General features: G+C 39.6%; 4 protein-coding genes across 4 annotated transcripts; all 4 read left to right on the top strand.

Moving 5' to 3' along the window:
* Positions 1–6,102: 6,102 nt before the first annotated feature.
* On the top strand, positions 6,103–9,419 carry LOC102712344 (indole-3-glycerol phosphate lyase, chloroplastic-like). The gene is made up of 6 exons (XM_006650669.3): positions 6,103–6,324; positions 6,504–6,825; positions 8,413–8,489; positions 8,591–8,668; positions 8,784–8,921; positions 9,033–9,419. The coding sequence occupies exons 1-6, from the start codon at positions 6,103–6,105 to the stop codon at positions 9,165–9,167; spliced, it is 972 nt and encodes a 323-aa protein (XP_006650732.2). The 3' UTR covers positions 9,168–9,419.
* Positions 9,420–10,096: 677 nt separating this feature from the next.
* On the top strand, positions 10,097–13,742 carry LOC102719945 (tryptophan synthase alpha chain-like). The gene is made up of 7 exons (XM_006651843.3): positions 10,097–10,124; positions 10,805–11,034; positions 11,136–11,457; positions 12,636–12,712; positions 12,994–13,071; positions 13,167–13,304; positions 13,439–13,742. Exons 1-7 carry the CDS (start codon positions 10,097–10,099, stop codon positions 13,571–13,573), a joined length of 1,008 nt encoding a protein of 335 aa, XP_006651906.2. The 3' UTR covers positions 13,574–13,742.
* Positions 13,743–14,941: 1,199 nt separating this feature from the next.
* LOC102719662 (tryptophan synthase alpha chain-like) lies at positions 14,942–18,242 on the top strand. The gene is made up of 8 exons (XM_015834771.2): positions 14,942–15,165; positions 15,541–15,687; positions 15,772–15,946; positions 16,462–16,538; positions 16,868–16,945; positions 17,322–17,399; positions 17,548–17,607; positions 17,688–18,242. The coding sequence occupies exons 1-8, from the start codon at positions 15,100–15,102 to the stop codon at positions 17,820–17,822; spliced, it is 816 nt and encodes a 271-aa protein (XP_015690257.1). The 5' UTR covers positions 14,942–15,099; the 3' UTR covers positions 17,823–18,242.
* A 2,915-nt stretch (positions 18,243–21,157) lies between these two features.
* On the top strand, positions 21,158–26,461 carry LOC102712067 (bZIP transcription factor RISBZ2-like). Its single transcript, XM_006650668.3, has 6 exons — positions 21,158–21,822; positions 22,618–22,711; positions 23,235–23,430; positions 25,612–25,687; positions 25,774–25,899; positions 26,084–26,461. Exons 1-6 carry the CDS (start codon positions 21,412–21,414, stop codon positions 26,441–26,443), a joined length of 1,263 nt encoding a protein of 420 aa, XP_006650731.2. The 5' UTR covers positions 21,158–21,411; the 3' UTR covers positions 26,444–26,461.
* The last annotated feature ends 395 nt before the right edge of the window (positions 26,462–26,856 follow it).

Here is a 26,856-nt window from a genome sequence, read left to right as displayed (position 1 = left end):
ATGGATGATAGGATTCAAGCGCATGACTTCGAAGAGACACACTTTTTTGCTAGTTATGGAGAAAAGTCCAAAAACACCCTAGGTTGGAGATCCATCTAGCACCCTTATTAACTTCAAATCTAGATCCAACCCCTAACATTATAATACATTACTACCCATCTACTCTCTCTCATAAAGCATTTATTTTTTCTACCTCGTATGTACATATTTATATAAAGTTACAAAGACTATAATATACTTTATTTTTTTTCAAAGCCCTAAATATCTATATATTAAGTACTTTATCAAACTCCAATGGAACAACTGCTAAAAAAAATTGTTCCGAAACAAACAAGATGAGCCAAAAAAATTATTATTGGGACTGAGGTATAACCACCCCCATTTTTTCGCTTCTTATGCTTACTAGCATCTTACACATGCGTTGCAACGAGATTTTGTTAAAAAATATCATTAGCATCTAATTAAAGTAAAATTAATAAAAATATTTTGATATATAGGTCTAAGTTATTTTTTCTCTAAAAAAGAGAGTAATTTATGTTTTATTCATAAATTATTTTTTGTTTACAAATATATCGTTTGACTTTTTTCATAAAAAATCAATCAATCACCCTTGGTAGAATATACATTTTAAACTTTTCATTATTACAAAATAATCAAATTAAATAAACTAGCCACATATAAAAAATTAAAGTGAATATTCACTACAAAGAGACACATTACATTAAAAAACATTTTCCTCTTTCTAGAAAAACATCGAGATTCACTTTATAAAAAAATAAAAGAATGATATCATAGTACCTTGTACTATCGTACTACCATAGAATTATTATACTTCTTAGATCTTGCAGACTTAATGTATATTCACTCGGTTAAAAAATATAGCTACTTACGATAAGATTTAACACGTTTGTCGAGATTCAGAGTACAAATTCATTCAAGTTTTAGCTATATTTAAGATCAAGTGGGTACATGTTTATTGTAGTTCCTAAAAGTCAACCTAAATTTGCCCTGACGACAGCTAAGCATCTATTGCATCAATTGACGGTGCAATCTAGGTGGCCAATATTTTTTTCGAAACATAGTACAATCGCACATACTCGTACGCACACTCCCAAAAACATAAGGATGCATACCAATCAAGTGGCTGCGTTTGGCAAAATGAAAAGTTTTACTAGTCACATCAAACATTTGATTAGATATCTTTAAGGGTTTTTATATAAATGAAAAAAACAAAATAAATTTTATAGCTCGATTGGAAACCGTTTGACGAATCTTTTATCTAATTAATCTATCATTAGCACATGAGGTTATTGTAGTACTTATGGCTAATCATGGATTAATTAGGCTCAAAAGATTCGTCTCACGATTTCTGCAATTAGTTTTATTTATTTTATCTACGTTTAATACTCTATTTAGGTGTCCAAGTGATGTTTTTTAGGAAAAAAATGATATGTGATTTGAACCGGGGTTTCACAAGCAAACTGATCAGGAGTTAGGCACACTTCCCGTGAAGGAGTTTATTCTAATGATTAATGGTTAACGATTACTTTTAATTTAACGAGTATTATATCTGTTTATTGTAATAGGGAACATATAATTAAATATGCATAGCACATACTTATAAAGAGAAAAGAACCGGTTTCTTAGATAATCAACTTGTTTTTTAAGAAATGATTTCTTAAATAATCAACTTGATTAATTTGAAAAGAAAGAGTTTCTTAAAGAATTAACTTGATTTTTTTTCTGGTTCATAGAAACGGTGGTTTTTACATGATATAAGATGAAACGACTCTCAGATATTTACTTTCATGCCATCGATGCACAATGCATAATATCTTTTTCATGAGGTGGTTTGAGATATTAAAAAATTGCAAAAGTGCCTTTAGCTAGCGTCGGTTCGACCTGCCAGCTGTTCTGACTTTTCTAGTAAGCCCTTCTCTTAAACGTGATGGCAGATTGGCAGGTGTCTGTTAGCAGTAACAGACTATTGTTAGTGCAAAATATCATGTGGTTTTAAATAATATAGTATCATCAAAATATGTTTAACCGAATGGATAAAGTAATTACTCTCAATTTAAAATTTCACTTTACAATTTTATAGATTAATATATCACTTAAATTTTGTATCCATCTAATCTGCATGAGTTGACTAAATATATGGAGATAAAGCGAGTTACTGAAGTTTTAACTCGGTTTTATAGTATTGATAACTATGTATACCAAGTTTAATCCTTACGAAACTCTTGCATCGTAAATACTATGTTATAGTACTATTTTTGCGCATTTAACATGTATTTTTTTATATTGAAACCCACGTGAAATTCTGAAATTCACCGAGACTGGTATAGCGCCTTCGACGAGGTTTCGATTGAGGATAGTCGCAAAAAAAAAAAAAAAAACGTTGTTTTCTGCTGTGGAATAGTGCATGAAACTAATTGAGTTTTCGCGCACTAGTGCACTTAAGATAAGCTCGGATTCATAACCACGTGTTACAACAAGCTAGCTGCATTTATGTGCATTTGCCCTGCATTATGTGGACCTGTTTTGCACGCTGGCGATGTTCCCAGTTCTCACATGTTCTATGTTCTACACATCTTGAAGGGGAAAAAAAATCCATGGATCTGAGTTCTTTTTTTTACATGAATGCCCAGGTGTTAGAATGCAAATGCAACCGTTCAATTTGAGATGAGTTGGGACTAGTACGTACTGTATACTGAGGGGAGACCTAGGAGCATACGTACAGTGCCTCGTAATCCCTCCACTTTTGTATCTGACATTGCTGGCCATTTGTTTTATCTAAAAGTTTACGGAATTATTAGTTATTCGTTATGATTTAAGTTATTACTAAATACATTTTAAACACAACTTATAATTTTACAGATTTAAAAAAATAAATAAGACAAACAGTTATATCCAAAAATCAATATTGTCAAATAAAATTAACCAGAAGAAGTAGATCAGTAAACAATGCTGCAATCAAGAGTAAATATAAGTATCTCATGTATTTAAATATCATCCTAAAATAATATCGTTCATAGCAACAGTATTCATAATATTGTTCCACCAATTACTTTATCATTTAAAATTCTTGTCATTTTATCCTCGTCTAATCTACCCCTTCACCGTTATGGCAACCCGATCCTTTCTATTGGGGATGTGCTGCTTATTAGAGGAGGATATGCCTACATTTATGATAGGGATCGAGCTTTTTCAATCCCTCCTATTGAGGGCATACTAGTTACTTGACCACTCGACCGATATATTTCTCCCCTAAGTTAACAACTTGAAAGAAGTAAACTGGACTAAGAGACCGGACAACCATTATCAGAGTTGATGATAAGCCCTAACTAAGTGCCATCTGTTTCTTGCAGAAAGCATGAGTTATGCTCTACTTAAGATGAAGACAATAGTTAGCAAGTGCAGCTGACATGCTTCTAGAAGGCCTAGTTATTTGGAGACGTTTAGAAAAGCCTCGACTTCGCCAACCAGCATACTAGTCGTCTTTGTGGCCCCCTGTCAAGCTATATGCAGCGAACCGGGTCTGTGAAATTGTAAAGTGAAATGACAGTATGATCACCTGAAAAATGTTTGCTTTTCTAGCCGTTGAGCAGTGGTGCATGCTTGCTATGACAATTACAACTCAACAACCGACTAAAAAACGTGAGTCGTTCAGAGGGATATTATCGTCCTAATTTTGTTTTAACTTTTTTGAAGTTCGATATATTTATAGAAAAAATATGGTAACAATTATAACACCAAATTAGCTTCATTAAACCTAATAATAAATATATTTTAATAGTATAATCGGTTTGGGTTAAAAATGTTGCTACATTTTTTTTATAAACATGGTCAAATTAAAGAAGTTTAAATTTGAAAGAAAAATCAAGACATCGTATAATACTATCTAATACAATTATTTCTAGGTTATTTAGTATATATTGAGAATACATTAAAGATTTTCTTTTAGTCCCTTTAGTAGTCAGTGAATTTTAAATTATTTAAAACTTTCTTTCTAAGCATCTCACTAGTTTTGAAATCATTGAAATGATTGAAATAATAGAAATATGCGTAAAAATTCTTACATTATAATCTAAAATTTAAATAATAGGAATACTTATATTATGGTATAAAATTTAAATCATCAAAATATTTATATTTTAGGACAGAGACTACGGGGGTCATATTTTGGGGTTTTAAAAGAAAAGACAAAATAATATATTTGTAAACGAATAATTAGTTACGAATAAAACTTTTATTCTTGTTAACAACATTTTCTAAAAACCAAAGTAGAAAATAATATACAATAAAAAACCTCAAAATCAACTTTAAATTTAAGATTAAAAATTTAAGTTTTTACTTAATAAACAAAAGACAAAAGATGAGGATGTATAAAACTAAGGTGGTACCTTTTATTCTAAAATATAAGTAAATTTGTGTGTTTATTGAAAGTGGTGCTACATAGTAGTACATACCAACAAAACATCTCTTATGAACGTGCTGCGTCCTCGAGTCCTTCGTCTTGTTGTTCCAAAATTGCTGCACGTGAGTCATGCGTGCATGTGACCATCTATCGAACAGATCGACGGTGAGGAGAACTGGAGAACGTCACTAGGTAGTATATCAGCATGTATACGTCACCAGGCTTTGATTCACCAGCAGAGCTTCGATGAGTAAACACCAGGGAACAGGGAGGGACTAGCAGTCTAGCACACGGCAAGCAGCAAGGGGAAACTCAAATTGACAACATGGTCTTGGTTCAGTCAAATTACTTAATTAATAACAATCCCAGTTAGTATTTTGTTTAGGTAATCATGCTGGTTTTGTTGGGTTTATTGTCACAAATTTATTGGGGAAAAGTTTCCGGTTTTTGGACCGTTAGATATGTCTCGAGATTCATACGAGGGAAAAATTGGGAACTTTTGATTTTTGCACTTTTAGTGGTTTATTGCGATAGATTTATTGGCTTTTGTTATTTTTTGAGGAAATCTTTTTTGACCAATAAATCTGCCCCGATATTCGTGCAAGCTGAAAAGAGAAAACGAGAAAACTTCTAATTTTTACACCGTTAGATGATAGATCCATTACTCCAAGATTCATGCAGGTGAGACATGAAAAAAAAGACATAGCTCGTGGAGGAGAGGATTCAAATGCATGACTTGTGACAAACACTTGCTAAAAGGCAACCGGATGTGCATACTTTTCTACGGTTACGAAGAAAAGTCAAAAACATCATAGGTTAGAGAATCATCTATCACCCTTAACTTTAAATCCCGATCCAGCCACTCAAATATTACGATAAGTACGTTACTTAAATAGGCCTACCTATTACTCTCTCTATTTCTCATAAAAAAGTTTATTTTTCTACCTTATATATATTTACGAGCTTTTTAAAAAGTAGCTCAAGATACCTTAACGTATTTTTTCAAGGATAAAAAAAAACTTTATATTTATAAATATAAAGTTACAAAGACTATTAAATCTTTTTTTTTCAAACCCCTAAATATCTATTTATATATATTATATAATTCACTAAACCCTAGTGTAGTAATTGTTTGAAATAAAGTTATTCCCGAACAAACAAGATGAGCCAAAGATTTAAGTTCTTTTTTTAGAGCGAGGTATAGCATGTTTGTAGTAGCCGTACGTACGTGCGATCGTGTAAGAGAGAGGAACGGCAAGGACGCTTATTGGTTCCTATCCCTGGTCCAGTGCCGGAGTTAAGTACTGGACCATCCGCCAGAACGGTCGTCGCGCGAGAGTACGTACGTGGCCACGAAAAAACGTACATACCACTTCCACGCACGCATGCAGCGGGAGCCCGCGCGCCCACGTTTTGCACGCGACCGTTCGTACGTAGACCACCATCGCCAGTTCGCCGCGCCCGCCGCCGTGCCCGTCCCGGCGCGCGGCCGTCGGCTAGTTCAATTCGATCTTTATATAAACTCCCCGTCCCGTGTCGCGGCGAGGCGAACGCACTCGATCGATCAAACAACACGTACGTCAACACACACATCACGTACACGGTACACCTGATCGACCGATTTGCACGTACGCCGGCCGACGTGCACGTACGTGATTAACTAAGCGTAGCTAGCGACATATATGGCTTTCACGATGAAGGCGGCGGCGGCGGCGGCGTCGCCGGCTTCTTCGTCGTCCCCGGCGGCGCCTACGACGCGCCTCCTCCCGGGGAGGGTTGCAGTCAGGAGGCTCGCCGCGGCGGCGTCGCTTGCGCTGGAGGCGCCCGCGCCGGCGCCCAACGCCGAGCGCGGCATGTCGCTGTCGGTGTCGCAGACCATGTCGAGGCTCAGGGAGAAGGGCAAGGTAAAGGATGCCATTTTGTTTTTGCTTTTTATGAAAATAATCCAACGATATATTTGTAAATAAAAAATAAAAATTTTACATATTTGTGTTGAGTGATATACGCACAGAAGCTGATCGCGATCTCGATTGATTCCGATGAATAATTGTTGGTTAACTTAATTTTGTGCGGGATCGAGCAGACGGCGTTCATCCCGTACATCACCGCCGGCGACCCGGACATGGAGACGACGGCGGAGGCGCTGCGGCTGCTCGACGCCTGCGGCACCGACGTCATCGAGCTCGGCGTGCCATTCTCCGACCCCTACACCGACGGCCCCGTCATCCAGGCCTCCGCCGCGCGGGCGCTCGCCGCCGGCGCCACGCTGGACGGGGTCATGTCGATGCTCAAGGAGGTGACGCCGGAGCTCTCCTGCCCCGTCGTGCTCTTCTCCTACTTCGGCCCCATCGTCCGGCGAGGTCTGGCCAACTTCACCGCCGCAGCCAAAGAAGCTGGTGTCCAAGGTAGTAATAACAATCAATTCAAGCCAAGTAGCCAACTAATTAATTCCTAATTACTCTCTGTATTTTGTATTATAAAATGTTTTGACGATTTATTTATGAATATATATATATATATATATATATATATATAGTCTAGCTATGGTGAGTTGCAACTCACGGGCTCCTCCGTGAGTTGGGGTCCAAAAACATATCAAATCATCTCTAAATTTTGATTTATATGGCTCACTAGATTCTTCGTATCAAAATCTGGTACCACACAAAAAAATTTCATTTTTGGAGTTTTTTAAGTATTTTTTTGAGATTTTTAAAAGTGATACATAACACATTGATTATTTTATTAATATAGTACGGTCACTTTTAAAAATCTCAAAAAAATACTTAAAAAACTCTAAAAATAATTTTTTTTCGTGGTACCAGATTTTGATATGAAGAATCTAGTGAGCCATATAAATCAAAATTTAGAGGTGATTTGATATGTTTTTGGACCCCGACTCACGGAGGAGCCCGTGAGTTGCAACTCACCGTAGCTAGACTATATATATATATATATATATATATATATATATATATATATATATATATAATATATATGCATTAATATACTCATGAATCTAAAAAGAGCCAAATTATCTTATGATATGAAATTGACGTAATAATTTGTTAAAATCTACTTCCCCTATCATTTTATTTGACATATTATTTTTTTATTTACATTAACTATTCATCTAATTCTAAATTCTTTTAGAGCATGTAAAACTATAAGTCATGCTTAGAGTAAATTTAATAATAAAATAAATTATAACAAAATAATTAATAATTATGTATTTTTTGAATAAGAGAAATTACTAAATTTGAATCCAATGGTCAGCAACATTAAACATAAGACGGCACGACAGTAACTACATAGATTATTAACTACAGATGTATACTCCCTCCGGCCCAAAATAAATTAACCTTTTACTTTTTAACTACAATGTTTGACTCTTCTTCTTATTTAAAAAATATTATGATTAATATTTTTATTTTTATTAGATAATAAATTATAAATAGTATTTTAAGTGTGACTAATTTTTTAAAAAAAATTGAATTTTTTTTAAATAAGACGGATGGTTAAACGCTAAGCACAAAAATCAAAGAATTGGTTTTTTTTGAGACGGATGGAGTATGTAATTATGATTTGTCTGCACATATCATTTTGTGTTTTCCAAACCGATGTTGCTGTACTACAGTCACGTCAGATGTTCTAGAGTCGTTTTCACTTGTTTTTTCACGTGCATAGCTAAGGTATAGCACATGCTTGGGAAACACCCATCACTGTCCTAAATAAAGCAAAAGGTAGCCATAGATTCTTGGGCCCAAGCTAAACTGTGCCAAGCATTTCTGAGGCTGTGATGTGCTCTCTGATCCAGTGCTCACTTGGAACATTGATGTGAACAAGTGCATGTGACATATTGTCGTATTATGTATTTCTAATTAAGTTTCATTGTTTTTTCAGTGTTCAGGCACGATTAACATCGTGCTCATGCTAATTAGAATCTAAACAATTAATGGAGCTACTAATTTGCAGTTGTTACACACGTGTTCCAGGTCTTATAGTACCCGATCTTCCTTACGTAGAGACAAGCACTTTCAGGAGTGAAGCCATCAAGAACAACCTGGAACTGGTACATATATAAGTTGATTTCACCAATATATAACCAAGCAGTAAACTAATCTGTTTAATTACCAACAAATTCTGAGTTTGTGTGTGGATTAATGGCTGCAGGTGCTGCTTACTACACCAGCTACACCGGCAGACAGGATGAAGGAAATCACAGCGGCTTCAGGAGGATTTGTTTACCTGGTAACTACACTAACAGCAAATCTTCAGAAACCCTGACTTAGACTACTTGTTAAGTGTAGCTTTCTGACCAAGAACAAATAATAATAATTTGCTTGCTGTAAAACGTATTATGCAGGTCAGTGTCAATGGAGTTACAGGATCTCGCCAGAACGTAAACCCACATGTTGAGCATCTCCTTCAGGAGATTAAGCAGGTCACTGACAAAGCTGTGTGTGTTGGCTTTGGTATATCAACCCCTGAACATGTTAGACAGGTGATTATTGATTAAGTGACTGGTGTATTATATGTAGGTTAATCAACACCTCGGTTTTCTTATCAAAGATTACAAATTCTGAAACACTGTCAATTTGTCAAATGGATACAGATAGCAGAGTGGGGTGCAGATGGAGTGATCATTGGCAGTGCAATGGTGAGGCAGCTGGGTGAAGCAGCTTCTCCCAAACAAGGGCTGAAAAGGCTGGAGAAGTATGCTAGGAGCCTGAAGGAGGCATTGCCATAGAAAGTTATAAAATCAACTGCTGAATAATTGCATGAGAGGTTGATCTCTTGGTTACCACTACATGTATATAAGGGAAGCTGAAGCTGCCTTTCTTCTATATTCATGGAAACTGTACCATAATTTAGCACTAGAAGGTGTTATAAATCATAATAATGTATAGGCAATTAAGCATCCTGAGGGACTGTAAAATACCTCATCAATGTAGAGGTTTTATGTTATTCTTCCATTGTTGGATGAAGAAAATAATTGCTGTAAATTGTGTGCATGTTTGTGCCATATACGGGTCTAGCCCAAACAATATTGCAAATGTATTGATCAACCGAAGAGTAGCTGTTAATTTAGGCTAGATCAATTAAATTAACTAAAATTTACTACCTCCATTTCATATTGTAAGATTTTCTAATCTTATCTAAATTCATCAATTCATGAATGTATACAATTTATATATATATGTCTAGATTGATGAATACTAATGATTAATGATTGTCTTGGTTATATGGTATTTTCATTTTTCTTATATTCATCTATAAAATAAACTAATATATATGTTATATATAACAATATTCAGATTTCTCAGCCTTTATATGAATTTAAGAAAAAAAGGAACATTTTGGCTCCCATCGTTTCTCTTTTTAGATGAAAAAATGAAAACGTATTTTTGCAAACGAAAAATAATTTACAGGTAAAACTTTTATATTTGTGTCCATAGCAATTCAAAAGCGAAATGTGTAAAATAAATCAGGATGAAAAAGTCACAAAATCAAGTCCAAAATTAAATTATAAAATTCAAATTTTGGCTTATAAACAGTTACAATCGCGAAGCGATGGGAGCCTTTATAACATATCCATATTTCTTACTATTCAAATATTTTATAAGCTAAATGCAGCTAATATGTTGGTTTCTAAATGAATCTGAAGAAAACGAAAACATGTTAGAGCAACACAATGTAACCGAATGTAACCGAATAGTTAGGTAGTAAACATTAAATATTACCTTATCATCCGGTAATAGCCATTATGGAGATGATGAATAACTACTACTGAAACATAGTGCTACTACCCGGTATAAACAAATAAATAATGTTTTTTTCTCACACATCAAACAGCTGACTTCTAGAAAACTTGCTATTTTTTCCTAAAGTGGGCCCCGCCTTACTTCGCATCTCCTACATAAGCACTCAGGATTATGTAAGCAACTACTACATGCTACTGTGGCCCACGCTAATGCCAAGTTAGGTAACATACATTGAATATAGTGAAGATGCCCTTATAACCGGTCGAGGTACGTACGTAGCGCCAGCCACGTGCGCCAGCCCTCGGCGCACGCCCGCGAAACCGACGCACGCGACGCGCGCGTCCGCGTTTCCCCCAACACCACGAACGCGCGCGCGCCACACGTACGACACACCGCATGCTCTCCACTCCCCGTGCAAGCAAAGCAGCTAGCTATAATTCCGTCGCCATCGTCGTCTCCGGCCGCTCATAACGCGCGGTGTTCGCGCGCGCGCGCACCTACACCTATATAATCGCGCTCCCTCCCGCCATAGCCTCAATTCACCCCGATCGAGCGCGCACACAGACAGACTAAGCTAGTCACAGCTACGAGTAGCAGTAGCTAGCTACCTAGATATATATAGCGTCTTTCACGATGAAGGCGTCGCCGTCGTCGGCTTCTTCCTCGGCGCCGGCGTTGCGCCGCCTGCGAGCAGCCGGGCGGTGGTGCGCCGTCGCGGCGCCGGCGGCGGGGAGGCTCGTGACGGTGGCCTCGGTCGCCGTGGAGGCGCCCGTGCCCGCCGCCGGCGCCGCTCAAGAGCGGCGGCGCATGTCGGTGTCGCAGACCATGTCCAAGCTCAAGGACCAGGGCAAGGTACGTGAAGCACAGTGCATTCTTGACGGCATGGACGTACAGGTAGGTAGCTGGGATCGATGCATACTGAGTAGGTGTTGGTTTGTGTGCGCGAGGAGCAGACGGCGTTCATCCCGTACCTCACCGCCGGCGACCCGGACATGGAGACGACGGCGGAGGCGCTGCGGCTGCTCGACGCCTGCGGCGCCGACGTCATCGAGCTCGGCGTGCCGTTCTCCGACCCCTACGCCGACGGCCCCGTCATCCAGGCCTCCGCGGCGCGGGCGCTGTCCGGCGGCGCCACGCCGGAGGCCGTCTTGTCGATGCTCAGGGAGGTGACGCCGGAGCTGTCCTGCCCAGTCGTCCTCCTCTCCTACTTCGGCCCCATCCTCCGGCGAGGTGCCGCCAACTTCACCGCCGCAGCCAAACACGCCGGCGTTCAAGGTAAACTATATTTAACCAACTAAATAACTAATTAATTACTCTCCTAATCTCAAGAAGATAATACTGATCCGTACTCTATCAGTATCAAAAGAGGAACACACGCCGACAAAAAATTACCCAATAAAACTGAACATGCCTAGTACCCGACAACTCATCTATCCCATCCTCCGTTCTAAAAATAGAGGATGAAAACTACAAATTAAGCTCCAACAAAAAGACCATCTATTATCTATTTTTGGATGTCATCCATATTAGGAGAGAGAAACTTTATATTTAGATAATCTCTCCATCCTCCAAATAGATATAGAGTATATCATATATGGATAATCTTATTTTAGATGATCATCCAAATAAAGATAGATGACCAAATTTAAATGAGTTGTTTGAGATGCTATCAGTAGTTTACCTTTTACCTTCTTGGGAAAAAAAAACAACAATACAACGATATTAGTCTGTCGGTGTCAGTGTTGAGTAACAGAACGAAGATGATTAATTAGCAGTGAAGTGTAACCATCATGGACACTGTACACTGACCTCAACACCCCATCATTCTGCGTTTTATTAAGTGGATATTGTTGTATGGCTCTATCGTCATATCATCAATCTGCATCTTGTGTTGTGTCACTCTGCTCTTGCTATCCACGTGTACGACAGAGTTGATTTGCAAGTTTGCCTGTATTTGCAACACTCCAAAACTCCAATCCTATCATGTATATATTTAGTCTGTCATGAAACCATTTATATTCTGGCATAGTTAAGGTGGGCCCAACAGATCTCTTAAACTACACAAATGAAGTAAGAGTTGTTATGACGTCGGTTAGAATATCAACAGCTAAATAAACGATGAACGCAGTAGATCAACACAACACAAAAGACACGAGATTTAACGTGAAAAATCCTTTTAAAGTAGGAGAGAAAAAACCACGAACGCCAGCCAGCAAAATATCTTCACTATTTCGAGATTAGGTTACAATGCCGCACGGCGACTTATAAGAGGTATATATAAGGTGAAATCCTAAAATCCATAGTACGTACCGCGGGGGCTACAAGTGTCACAAATCCTAATTCCTTTGATTCTGTAACTGGCATTTTTCAATGATACAACTGAAGCTATATTTGCTGTCTTTATCTCTTTGACAGTGGAAATGCTAATTCCCAGCTGTCGCATGTGTAATCAGGTCTTATAGTTCCTGATCTTCCTTATGTGGACACATGCACTTTCAGGAGTGAAGCCATCAAGAGCAACCTAGAGCTGGTATGCAGATTAGTTACTTGAGCAATTTTATAGTCCAACAAAAAGTACTCTGAGGTAGTGGTAACTTGCGGTACCAAATCGTTTCTGATCGTTGAATCTAACAACGTACTTACTACTTAGCTACATCTAATGGTGAGAAATGATTTGGTATCTCGAGATATTTTTTGTTAGATCGGAACGAATCTATAGTTACTTACATCTATAAATATACTCATCCATTAATTAAAACTAGTATTACACTGTTCTGAATTCTGATGAGTTGTGTGGATTAATGTCTGCAGGTGCTGCTTACAACGCCAGCTACACCGGGAGAGAGGATGAAGCTAATCACAGAAGCTTCAGGAGGATTTGTTTATATCGTAAGTGCTACTATATATGCAGAAACCTAACTGCTCAATACATGTTTTAGCTTTCTAATCCAGACAAATAACGTGTTGTAAATTATTATATGCAGGTCAGTGTCAATGGAGTTACAGGTCCCCGTCCAAAAGTAAATGCACGTGTTGAGCATCTTCTTCAGGAGGTTAAGCAGGTCACTGATAAAGCTGTGTGTGTTGGTTTTGGCATATCAACTCCTGACCATGTCAAGCAGGTAAGGAATTGTTTTTTCTAATAAAAATTTTACTAGTATCTCAAAATTCTTCTGAATGATTAGTTTGTTTGCAATCTATTTTCACTAATTTTTGCTGCAAAACCTGACTCACTGTCAACTGTAAATGGATACAGATAGCAGAGTGGGGTGCAGATGGAGTGATCATCGGCAGTGCAATGGTGAAGCAGTTAGGTGAAGCAGCTTCTCCCAAACAAGGGCTGAAAAGGCTGGAGGAGTATGCCAGGAGCATGAAGGGTGCACTGCTATAAAACCTGCAGATTCAGATAGTTTCTAAATCATTGTACCATGGTGTAGCTGATATCTAGAATGATGCCACTGTATTTTGTAAATACATCTGCATTGAAATCTCTGCAATATTAATTTTCCACGGGGATTGCAAATTTTGTCCAATCCTCTATTTCTGCTTGTTGAGATTGTTGCAAACCAACACGCCTATTAGTAATCACCGGATTCATTCTCTTTCCACCCATGGAGAGAATGAGAAAAATGTAGATCACCCTTTACTGTCAAGAATAATAGAAATAGACAATAAACATAGACTTATTTTAGAGAATGGATTAAAACTCAGCCTCTAACTAGATTTGGGGGGAGTCCTTTCGTTATTAGATATGTTTAACTAGATTTTAGATAATGGATTAACTAGATTCGGGTGAAGTTCTTTCTTTGTTAGATACACTGAGTATTTCGAATACTTATTTGGGATAGACTGAGTATACGTTGAAATGGATGGAGCAGAATGAACTTAACGAAGCCAAAAGGCAACAGAACGGGATTATACAGTGTATGATAATGACGAGGAAAGGTTCATTTTCCCTCCCTCAAATATAGATCAAGTTAATGCATGTTCCTTAACTGTAAAATCGAATAATGTCTTCGTGAAGTATTAATAGATGTACACGTCGATTTTCTCAGTTGTTTTGAGAGTGTTTTTGATGACCCGATGTATACGTGGCCCATTAACTCGATATTTTTATCTTATGTGGCACCTACATGGCGTTTATGTGTAAAATAGTCAAATAAAATTAAAAAATATGGTCCTATACGTTATTAAAACAACCCCTCTCTTTTTATTTCCCTCTTCTCTCCCTCGATAAACACGAGGGATGCAAATAGAGAGGGTGCTAGGCTATTTGGATTCCATAGGTGATATGACAGAGTAGATGATGCAGCGTCGAGCGAGTGGACTCGAGGCACTTCAGGGTGTGGCTCCAGGTGTAGGAGGTGGAGTAGGCTCAAGACGGAGTTGGATCGGGGCGGCGCGACTCTATGCGAAGCATGTGCAGGTGGACTCTGCATGTTCTTTTGATATTTTTAAATTGCCAATGACGAGTGGGTTCCTTTGTTTTTTTTGTTAACCGTGACTCCACGTAAGCCACATGTTTGTCACTTAAGCAAAAACCACCATTAATAATGTCAATGAAATCACATTGCTTGGTTCCTTTTATATTTGGAGGAGTCCTTATACACATGACTACACGGGCCACGCGGCCCATTTCGTCGTAATCCCGTTCCGGCCCATGCATAACGGGCCACGTGCGAGCAACCGTGAAGCTTTCGGCCCATATAGAAGCGGAGATACGCCGTCACGCTCACGTCACGCGTCACGTGCGCCGTCGTGCTCATCGCGAGGGCGCCTCCATTTCATCGGTTGCGGCCGCTGCCGCTGCCGCCGGCGCAGTTTCTCCACCGGCACCGCCGCGTACGCGGCAGCGTTTCCCTCTGTGGAGGCGGAGCGGGGGTGTCGAGAGAAGGGCGGTTGGGCGCGCGGCCTCCCATGGAGGGGGGCGCCGGCAAGCGCGGCGTCGCTGGGACCTTCTCCAGGCTCCGGGAGCAGGGCAAGGTGCTGCTTCTCAGCCATCGATTCGCTGGTCCCTCTGCAGAGGCTACCACGCCATGCGATTTTGAGGCCTCGGTGCTATGCTGTAGGGGTTGAAGTGATGGGGGTTTTCGTGTATGTTCGGATCGATAATTTTCCGTGCATTTCTTCCCTGATATTTATTTGTTAAATGACATTTTGAAAAATTTGCCACGCTGCATGATTAATTAGCAAAAAATTGGATATAAGCAATGAGTTAATTGGTTACCCCGTGATGAACGCTTAATACAGACTGAGTTTGCAACTTTGCTCCAATGCTCAATGTTATTGTTTCAGGGTGTTATTGCTTTCAGGGAGGGATTTAGTTTGAGCATATTGTCTAATCTTGGAATTTTTCAGACTGCATTCATTCCATTCATCACAGCCGGTGACCCTGACTTGGCAACCACATCGAAAGCGTTGAAGATCCTAGATTCATGCGGTTCAGATGTGATTGAGGTCGGTGTACCTTACTCGGATCCATTGGCTGATGGACCGGTTATTCAGGTATGTGCTTCTTTGCACTTGCTAGCTTTAATGTCTTGTCATGGCTACGAAATAAGGTTTTTTTTGGACTGTGCTTCATTTCAGGCTGCGGCAACACGTGCTCTTAAGAAAGGCACTACGTTTGATTCTGTCATAGCTATGCTCAAGGGGGTTATACCTGAGTTATCTTGTCCAATAGTTCTCTTCACATACTACAACCCAATTCTAAAGCGCGGAGTGCAGAACTTTCTGGCTATCATCAAACAAGCTGGTGTACATGGTAATTTTTCCTACATTGGTACAATCACTTCTAGGTTCGGTTTGACACCGAGTAAATTTTCTGATTTAATCACCAGATCGGAGTAGACCATAGTATCTTTGCAGTCAGTCTGTCTGAATTGAACTGAATGTCCTTGCACTACAATCCGTAGTTTATTTTAAATGCCACCACAGTACCACACAGGATGTGGCCAAGCAAGGATTCCACTTTGTTGATTATCTGTTGTATATAGAAAAGATATAAGGGTATGTGCGATAGTTAGTAAAAGCTGTAATGCTTCTTATTTTGTATTGATTTCTGAGGCGCGTGACTCACTTCATTCAGTGTATCTATGAATTTTTCTTTTACTAGAAGTTAGTGAAAAGAAGTATGTTAGTTCAGTAATATATCACCTTTATCAAATATGGGTGATGGGCTATTTTGTGTTGCAATTTTTTCAAAAAGACTTTACATTGAGATAGAGATACCTGTAGTTCTGTGTAAATTATAATGCATTTCACTCTTGTTATGAACAGGTCTTGTAGTACCTGATCTTCCTTTGGAAGAGACAACATTGTTGAGGAACGAGGCCATCATGCAGGGCATCGAGCTGGTTGGTCCTCACTTTCACCCGACATGCAATGTTCAAGTGAAAATTTGCTTGTGTTGTTCTATTGCTTTTTGTTGATTTTAGTTTCCAAATAATGAAATATGTGGCAAAAGCTGATCTATGCATATTTAGCTTGGAAAGTTCAGGCCAAACTGGGCTCAGCTTGTTTCATTTGAAATTTGTGTACCTCGGCTTGAAATATTAAAATTTGGCATGACTTACTTTCATTGCCTGGTAGTCTAATCCGTGGTTATGCTTGATGTCTTGTCAACAGAAAAATTATCTTAAGTTTTGTTCATCTAGCAATTCATATTTTAGCCAATTGCTTGCAGGTGTTGCTTACAACGCCAACCACACCAATAGAGAGGATGAAGGAGATTGCAAAAGCTTCGGAAGGATTTATTTATCTTGTGGGTATCTAGTAACTCCCAAGCACTTGCATGAAGTTTATCACCAGATCTAGATGGCATCCCCTCTTTTTATCCCCTATATGTTTTGAATATTTGTTTTGAACAATTACAAAGGGATGAATTATAAGAAAATATATTGTATTTGCATACTACTGAAAGATCATGAGATCAATCCTAGAATGATATGAACAGGGAAAAAATGTGAAAAAGTAAGCAACTAAAATTTGCAAACATTGAACCAATATGGCATCACAAGCACATGATCCATTAGTCATCTCATCTATTAAATGAAATCCCATCATATTCTCCCTTCATCTTTGAATCTGTTTGGTGACACTCAACTATGTCTGTGATAACTAGTCCATATATTATGCAGGTGAGTTCTGTTGGAGTTACAGGTGCACGGTCAAATGTAAATTTGCATGTTGAGTACCTTCTTCAGGAGATTAAGAAGGTTTGTAGAGTATAGTTTTCTTCTCACAAGTAAGAAACAAACTACCTGGCAAAAAGTTAAAGCAGTAAACTAGTGCAAGCGTAATATGTCAGAAATTCATGTTTGAAGAGCACTTTTGTTAATGTAGCTTATATTCCTGACTTTACAGGTTACAGACAAACCTGTTGCTGTTGGCTTTGGCATATCGACTCCAGAGCATGTAAAGCAGGTAAATTAGACTCGCAATGCAACATTTGTTACTTTGTATTTGGTCTATATTTGTTAATAATTTTGTGATTTGCAATACAGATTGCAGGCTGGGGAGCGGATGGCGTGATAATTGGCAGTGCTATTGTTAGACAGCTAGGAGAAGCTGCTTCACCTGAAGAAGGGTTGAAAAGAGTAGAAGAGTATGCCAAGAGCATGAAGGCTGCTATGCCTTGAGATGAGCTGTTTCATGCCTCGAGCATGAGCAAGCCAATGACAAGGCAGTATACCGTTCTCTCTCTCTGTTTTTTTTTTTTTTGGGTCTGGTTAATTTGCGTAACATTCATAGTTCATCCAGTTGTCGTGTATGATTCATGAATCATGACTGTATCTCAGTATCTCACACCAGTTTTATCCTTAGAACGTACAGATGAATGGAGAAGGTAGCTCAGAAACTGTCTTTCAGTATCTCTCCACTTCTATCCTTAGAACGTAGATATGAATGAAGAAGGTAGAGTATAGTTTATAAACTGCCTGAACTCTGAAGCTTCGTCCCAGAATTGCATCTGTAGAGTATAATTCATAAATCAAATCCAACGATCAGTTAGCACTGAATATTTTTGCAGAACATATAAACATTTTTTTGGGCAAGGAAACACAGCCTTTTTGGTGGATCCAATCAGGTGGCGTTCAGTCATGGCTGTCATGCCATCAATTCTGGGAAACATTGTGTTTATCCTTAAGAAGGCTGAAAAGACAGGAGATTGGATTGGACTGTCCAATATTCCTATTCTTGTGGGGATAGAGGGGCACAAGGATAAGACCGTAGTGATTTCCATGGCTGACTGGAGATTATGCCGTCTGAATCCATCACCTTCTTGTCCATGGATAAGGCAGCACAACGGCTGCGCCTGATAACGACTTTGCCTTCAGGTTTCCTTCCCTAATGGCCAATCCCTCCAGCAAGACTGCAATTTGCAGGTGTCACTTCTCTTTCAGACTTGCAATCTGGCTGGGCCACAGAATGATCCCCATGGCCACAGATGCTGACACTTTTCTTCCAGTTCTCCATAAAACTAATTAAGTTCATATACTTCTATGTTTATCATCATCTTGCAAAGATTTGCACGTCAATATATTAGAAGGAAAGAGTTTTGTTACATGACGCTTAGAAGCCCTATAGACTTAAGGCATAGACCCGAAAGGAAAAAACAGGGTGACTAACTAGATTTGTGATTAAGAAAGAAAGCGCAACACCAGGAGAAAATCATCTACCTGTAACATTTTTCTGACTGACATCTGGAATCAAAATAATCAGCCAAGTAGCTGGGCTGGTTACCTTGGCGAGTCAGAATGAAACAAGTGAAGCATATCTGAATCCCAGGGAGCAGTGTAACAATGGGACAAGCTAGCTAGTTGAATTAGTCTTGCCTGTCTATTTAGCAGCGGTGCATTAGCGAGTAAACAGTTATACTAATTTCCTTTATGGCATATGATATGTAACTGCAAGTCTGGAATTAGCCATGGAAAAAATGATGATCTGTATGCTGGAATTAGCCATGGAAAAGTCAATTGCTTGCACCAACACGCATCATATCTTCTTGCTTTCCCCGGAAATCCGTCCTGAATAAGAAAATGAGAGGTTAGGAGGAGGAAAAAAAAAATCTCAACATCAGCAAGAGCACAAATCAAATCACTTCTTTTTTGCAAACCAGTCTCATCCTTTTAAAAATCACACTTTCAATTCTTCAAACAGTAAACATTTTTGCATTATCTGCCATTAATTGATGCTGAAACTGTGTAACCATGCAGGCAAAACGGTGTCAATGAGGTCCCATTTGGCACAGCTACATGTCAATACGTATATCTATAACGTATTTGGGGTTTGCAAGTTAAATTAAAACGATTGAAAATTTTATATTTTATCAAAAACAGAAACATAATAATTTATCTATATGTTATTTCCATAATCATGTATAAATTACCTACCTCAAAAAAATCTCAGACCCGAAACGTACCAAACTAGACTTTTAGGCCCCGATTAGTTTATAATTTTTTTTTCAAAAACATCGCATATCATATACGAACACACATTTGAGGTATTAAACGTAATCTAATTACAAAATAAATTACCAAGAAACTGCGAGATGGATCTTTTAAGCCTAATTAATATATTATTACTACATGTGGGTTACTGTAGCACTTATGGCTAATTACGTATTAATTAGGCTCAAAAGATTTGTCTCATGATTTCTTTCATAACTGTGTAATTAGTTTTAATGTTTATATGTATTTAATGCTCTATTTAGATGTCTAAAAATTCGATACGATGTTTTTGAGAAAACCTTTCGAAAACTAAAGAGAGCCTTCGTTTTTAGCCATCAACTAAAAGGAAAAGAAAAAACTGCCCACCATCAGCTTGCCCTTTTTGGATGAGGCTAGGAAGAAAAGTAGACCCAATCCACAATAACAAGGATATCCACCCCCAACTTGCAAAATCGCAGATGGGAAAGGGGAGCATCCAACTAGAATCTGTGTCCTTCTTCTTCTCCCTCTTTCTTGTCACGTCGCCGATGCTGAAGCTGCTGCGAAAAGCGGGGATAAGCATGGGATCACGTTGCAGTCGATCGATCGGCCGTGACCGTTTTTTTTCCCCGTTCTTCCTCTGGTATTCCATCGCAACGTGCGTATTGTCGTAGTAGGGGCGTGCTTGGTCTGGGCTTAAAATTAGATGCTCCTTTCTTTTTTAAAGAAAAAACTTTTTGGTGTTTCGCCATTAAGAAATTATAGGGATGGAGAATGCAAAAGTCGTATTATGGTCTATGGGATAACGGGAGAACTTTTAGATAGGGGAATAAGAGCGGCTTCAATAACATGGTCAAATTTCACTCCCTAAATGTCTATTCGGTTACTCTCTATTCTATTTGACAAGTCAAATTCGTTTTGTACTCTAATAGCATCTTCATCTCTCATCTCTATTTAATTCTATGACAATGGGATTTTTTTTGGTGTTTTGCCTTTAAGAAATTACATGGAAGTAGATGACAAAGGTTGTTTTATGGGATAATGAGAGAACTTTTAGATAAGGTGAATAAGAGGATTGAAAATACAAATGTCTGTTTAATTGTTCCTAACCGTCAAATACTAGCTCTTAAAGATATCTGGTTAAGTCTGCATCGACTTAAGAGACAACAGTGGAAACTAACCATTTTTTATTTTTTATAGTGGCAGCCTTTTTTTTCTTTTTTTAAGTCAAGGGAATTAATCTACTAAGTTCTACCATAGTATAGTTAATTTTCTCCGTCAATCGAAATGTAAATAAAAATAACTATTCTAATATTATCCATGATATATCGAAATCTAGATATCTTTTCAGGGATAAATTCTGGATAACTTGATATATCAGTTACCCCTACCAGCACAAGCAAGTACTACTACTGATTAACAAAACGGTGTATATTTTTTTTTCAGAAACAAATGCACAATTTTCGGTTGGTTTAATTATCCGGTAAACAGAACACTAATCCCAACCTCGGAACAAAAAACCGCGTTTTTGTCGTAAACCGGAGCCTCGTCCTCGTGGACTCGTGTGTGCTGAGTCAGTCATTTATGAGTACCAAACAACACACAAAAAACCAATCCGCCTTCTGCCAAATCCTCTTCTGCTCCTCCTCTCCTCTCCTTCTCCTCTTCTTCTCGAAGCAGAAGCAGCAATTCGCGCGAGATTTCTCCGATCAAACCCTCGAATCCCCCCGCCTCCCTCCTCTCCGCCACCGCGCGAATCTCCCACCCACCGGCCGCGATCCCGCGTGCGGCGGATTCCGCTATGGACCGCGTGTTCTCCGTGGAGGAGATCTCCGACACGTACTGGGTCCCACAGCCGTCGTCGGCGGCGGCCCAGCAGCAGGAGGGCGGCAGTGCGGCGGCGGCGTCGGGAGGGGCGGGAGTTGCTGGGGCGGGGAGCGGCGGCGGCGGGAACGCGATGAACCGGTGCCCCTCGGAGTGGTACTTCCAGAAGTTTCTGGAGGAGGCGGTGCTCGATAGCCCCGTTGAGAACCCTAGCCCGGGGCCCGGCGCGGGGGTGGTGAGCGGCGCCGGAGGGGTGGTGCCGGTTGATGTGAAGCAGCCGCAGATGGCGGCTGCGGCGACGGGTGCGGTGGTTGACCCCATGGAGTACAACGCCATTCTGAAGCAGAAGCTGGAGAAGGACCTCGCCGCGGTCTCCGCCATGTGGAGGGTACAACCATTCTCTTTTAGTTGATGATGTCTACACACTTGCAAAGCAATGCTACTAGTATGAGTGAATGTTTAGGTGTTTGGATCGGCGATTTGCTTACCGCTTTCTTACATGCCCATGGCGTCCATGGTCTGCATGTATTCTGTTGACTGTCGGTGATTGGCTCCGTGCATAGTTATTTAGGGCTGTTCAGAAGGCGCAAATTCATAGGCCTTGGTATTGAGATGCCGATGTAACCAGTCAGCAACTCAGCATGTATTCTTACTAAATCTGCGAAACTCAGGTTTGCTGGGAATCCTTCTGTAGTGGGTTGCTTAAATTGTACATTGCCTTTTTATTTTTGCCAAGTTTTGTAACTTTCCACAAGTATCGGAATGTTCCATGCGATAAGTTGCCATATATTGTAGGTCCTTGTGCTTAGTTGGATGATCTCATATTGATTTGTTCTCTCTATGTAATTGTCAATTGTCTAATCAACAGAGTTAGCCTGTTTGTGTGCTCCGGAATTCGATGGTCACTGGCCTTCACATCATTGATCGCTGAAGTATCATATTTGTTAATTAGAACTTAATCCTTGGAGTTTTTTTGCAGCTTGTGTTGTTAAACTGTACTTCAATGTGTTTCTATGTCCCATTTTGCACCTCTAATTAATTATTTGCAATTCGAGGCTTTGTTACATTAAATTGTTAAATTGAAATGGACAACTAGAACAACATGCACCGATTGGTTTGTCTTATAATCATTTATTTAGTTATGTTAAACTGCCATACTAAGTTGTGCCTTTTTCATCTTCAGGCCTCCGGTGCAATGCCTCCTGATCGTTCTGCAGCTGGTCCATCCTTGCCAAGTGCTGAGGTTTCACAAATAGGCGCTCCTAATTCCATTGGAGGTACTTATATTATCTGGTTGCATTTCAAAATAGTTAGAAACTACATGAATATCATGCACAATTGCATGGGACTAAATTGTAATTTCTTTGGAAGAGAGTAGAGTTGTAGGACTTGTATCAACTATGTAGTAGAGAATAAGTGTACATTTGCTTAGTGATTCTTAGAGCATTAGACTTCTTATGCCTCTTTTCTTGTAGTCATCATCGTAATATTTTTTTAAGTGAATAGAATTACTTTTTCTTGTAGTTCTGTTTAGACATTTGATTGCCAGCTGGCAGTCATGCTTGTGGTTGCCTTAACCATGAATGGAGAGCTTTCTGTCCTGAGTGCTGAGAAGAAACCATATTTTGATAAACACATGTTGCATCCTTAGGATCTTGCAAGGATGGGCACTTGCTTTAGAATTGACTAGTTCTTAAATCATTGCTATTATCATAATTTTTCCTGTGGTGAAACATAGACAAAAATGAAATACTGATTCTGATTTTTTATGTTCTTTTTGGGACCATGTGCACGTATCAGGCAATGTTATTCCAGTTCAAAACAAGCTAAGTGGCCCAAGTGGGGGATCGGGTTCACAGTTGGTGCAGAATGTCGATGTCCTTATAAAGCAACCCACCAGCTCTTCATCAAGGGAGCAATCAGACGATGATGATATGGAGGGAGAAGCTGAGACCACTGGAAGTGCAAACCCTTCTGACCAAAGATTACAACGAAGGTGATCTTTTGTTACTTGCTTGTAATATGTATGTACATTATTAACCTGTCTTGTCATCATGCATGCCTCTTTAGTTTTACCTTAGCCCTTTTTGTAGGATTTCCAATTTCATCCAGTGGCACTTCAGTTTCCTACTATATCATGTGTATGATCTTCTTTTTACCCTTTTTAGCTTACATATTACTCCCTCCATCCCATAATATAAGGCGCAAGTACCACTAACACAAAGACCAAGAAATAGTTATAACCACCACCTCGTTTAGATTACCTAAGTGCATGTATATATTTATGTAATGTGGTTGGACGTTTTGATGATGAAGAATTTAAAATAAATCAAATTTAGAGAAAAGGTATGTGCTAGTTAATGTAGGCTTGGGTGCATGCCTTATATTATGGGACAACGAAAAAGTAGTTATGTCTTATATTATGGGATGGAGTAGTTTACTGTATGTCAGACATTGGTGTTGAGAGTCTCCAGTAAGAGAGGATTTCTGTATGGCCATTCCACGTAGTTCTTTGTTCTCTAATTGTTTATTGACATAAGCAATTTGGAATGAATTGAATCTGAATTTGCATCATATTGCTTACATGCACGAGTTTTTGAAATTGATCATATCAATTGTTGTTTCCACTGTTACCGAATTGGTGGGGAACGCGCTACAGACCGTTACGTGAGTTGAGTTTCTGGTCGCCAATAGTGTGCCCATAAGGTATGCATAATGCATGGAAGTCTGATGGGCACTGAGCTTACTCATGCACCTACTCCTAGAAAAATGTGGACCTAGCGAATGTGAACTTCCGGTGATTAAATAGGGAGAAAATGGCATAAAGCAGATTGTGTGGAGGTTGAGTGTATTCAAACGAATTGATGGTCACGAAGTAGATGAACAAGCTGTGACCTGTGAATCCCTTTGTGGAGACCTTAAAGGGCAGCTTCCTCCAAGTCTGGTCTTGACCATTCTCTGGGGATCAGACAACACAATGAGTTCCGATGGCAATTCATGGAACATCAAAGCTTTAGAAGTCTGTTCTGATCGTGTACTCATTGCTAGTGGAGTATATAATTGTTGGGGAGTCTCCTTTTATATTGAGTAGTTAACTACTTTGGGAGCCTTGGTGTGTCCTGGTAGCGCTCTTGTGTGTTGGTATTGCTAGGTGGATTGTTTGAGGTGATCCCTCGTTGGGTCCTACTGGGATATGTGTTAGTGTTTATTTCCTTTTGTGGTGTTTCCACTTCAGGATTCTAAAAATAAATAGCAGAGATGCAGACGTGTGTAGTTTCAATGGGGAATTGGGGATGGCAGGCCTATATGTAACAGAAGTGCAAATGAAACAATCAAGGAACTCTTGAGAGGGGGAAAATCAAATAACCAAAAAAAGAAACTAATGGAAGGGAGAGGAGCGCGGCAGGGGATGGAAGGATGCCATAACATTACTGTAGCCATTACTGACATTGTGCTTACATCGTGATCAAGACCTCTGATGAGGAGAAAAGGTTAATATAGAAGGGATGAGGCAGAAAAGTGGTAGTGGTTGGACTGTTGGATGCATTGTGCTCTTCGGCGGCTAGTGGTACTTGAGTTCATGGGCTGGTGGCCTGCACCAGTGCAGCTGCCCAAGATAACATCTGTCTCATTCTTTTTTCAAATCTCTTGTTTTATCAGGAATTTAGATGTTTGCTCTGTTCTATTTTACTTTCTATATTGCAATATAGCCAACCAAAAGTATCTGGTTCATGCACTCCATCTTGGATTTGCAAATTAAAGACATACTTCGAAAAGAGTTCATCTTTCATAAAGCAATTATTTCTAATGAAAACCAAGGATTTGGTAGCTATGGTAATTACTATCTCCAAAATTCGTTTAAGAATTATTCTCAGTTTAAAGTTGGTATCACCTGACTCTCACAGGAAGATACAGGTATGTGCAGCATACAAGGCTTATGATGAACTAATGAGCTACCTATGGATAGTGTGCAGACCCCACCTCTGGTCATTCACTAAGACCAAAATATTCAAGAGTTCTGTCATGGTATTCTGGACTGCATTATGTGCTGTATCGTCTATTATGTTACTTGTACTAGATACGAGTAGTAATATTGGCTATTCTATTGGGTGATTTTGTATGAAGCTTTTGTGCCTACACTTATTGGATATAATGTAGTTTATTTGACTTGTTCCAGGAAACAATCTAATCGGGAATCAGCCAGGCGTTCGAGAAGCAGAAAGGCTGCTCACTTGAATGAGCTTGAGGCACAGGTCTGATGGTCCACCGTTACTTTTTACCAAGAGATAAAATCCTAGATTATTGACTAATGAGTTGAGTTGTGGATTGCTTTTTGCAGGTAGCGCAATTAAGAGTTGAAAACTCCTCATTACTAAGGCGTCTTGCTGATGTTAACCAGAAGTACAATGATGCTGCTGTTGACAATAGAGTACTAAAAGCAGATGTTGAAACCTTGAGAGCAAAGGTGTGGTATGCAATTTCGCTACATCCTTTTTGCGATATGCATCTGATGGATTGCCTATTTTGGCTTTGTTCCAACCGACCTGTGTGCCTGTTATTAGAAGAAGAATCCATGTTAGATCCCCGTTTGGCCAGTCCAAATATGATTATCTATCAGGTCGACCTGAACATGCATCAAATATTTGCAGGTGAAGATGGCAGAGGACTCAGTGAAGCGAGTGACAGGCATGAACGCGTTGTTTCCTGCCGCTTCGGACGTGTCATCCCTCAGCATGCCATTCAACGGCTCGTCGTCTGAGGCAACGTCTGATGCTGCTGTGCCCATCCAAGATGACCCCAACAACTACTTCGCTGCGAACAACGATGTCGCAGGCAACAACTACATGCCTGATATAACTTCGTCGGCTCAAGACGATGAGGACTTCGTCAATGGCGCTCTGGCTGCCGGCAAGATTGGCCGGACAGCCTCACTGCAGCGGGTGGCGAGCCTGGAGCATCTCCAGAAGAGGATGTGCGGCGGGCCGGCTTCGTCCGGGTCGACGTCCTGAGACCGAGAGGCTCGGAAACACCCATCCTGTGAGGAAAAGACACAAGACACTACATAATCGGAGGCGTAGCCATTGAGGTTGATTGTTGGTCGTCGTCATTGTGCATTCTTTTTAAGGGACCATCTTAGTAGCCCCTGTTGATCTCTTCGTACTAAAACAAACACATTATCCCATGTGCATTGCCTAATTTGAACCACTGATTCAGGCTCCTGCTATCCCTTCAATAATTCTTTTTAGCTCTCTAGCAAGCAATTTATAAAAAGAGCACTAATAATAATTTAGTCCGCTGTACGCTATTGCAGGTTGGGTTGTTACTTGTAAGCTCAAATATGCCATCTGAACTTCAAAGGCTGGGCCATGGAGAACGATCAGACAAAGCATGCCATACCAAATTAGTAGAAACATTTTTACCC

This window comes from Oryza brachyantha, chromosome 3 (genome assembly GCF_000231095.2).
Source record: "Oryza brachyantha chromosome 3, ObraRS2, whole genome shotgun sequence".
Taxonomy (NCBI): domain Eukaryota; kingdom Viridiplantae; phylum Streptophyta; class Magnoliopsida; order Poales; family Poaceae; genus Oryza; species Oryza brachyantha.
This window is presented reverse-complemented; position numbering and strand designations above follow the sequence as displayed.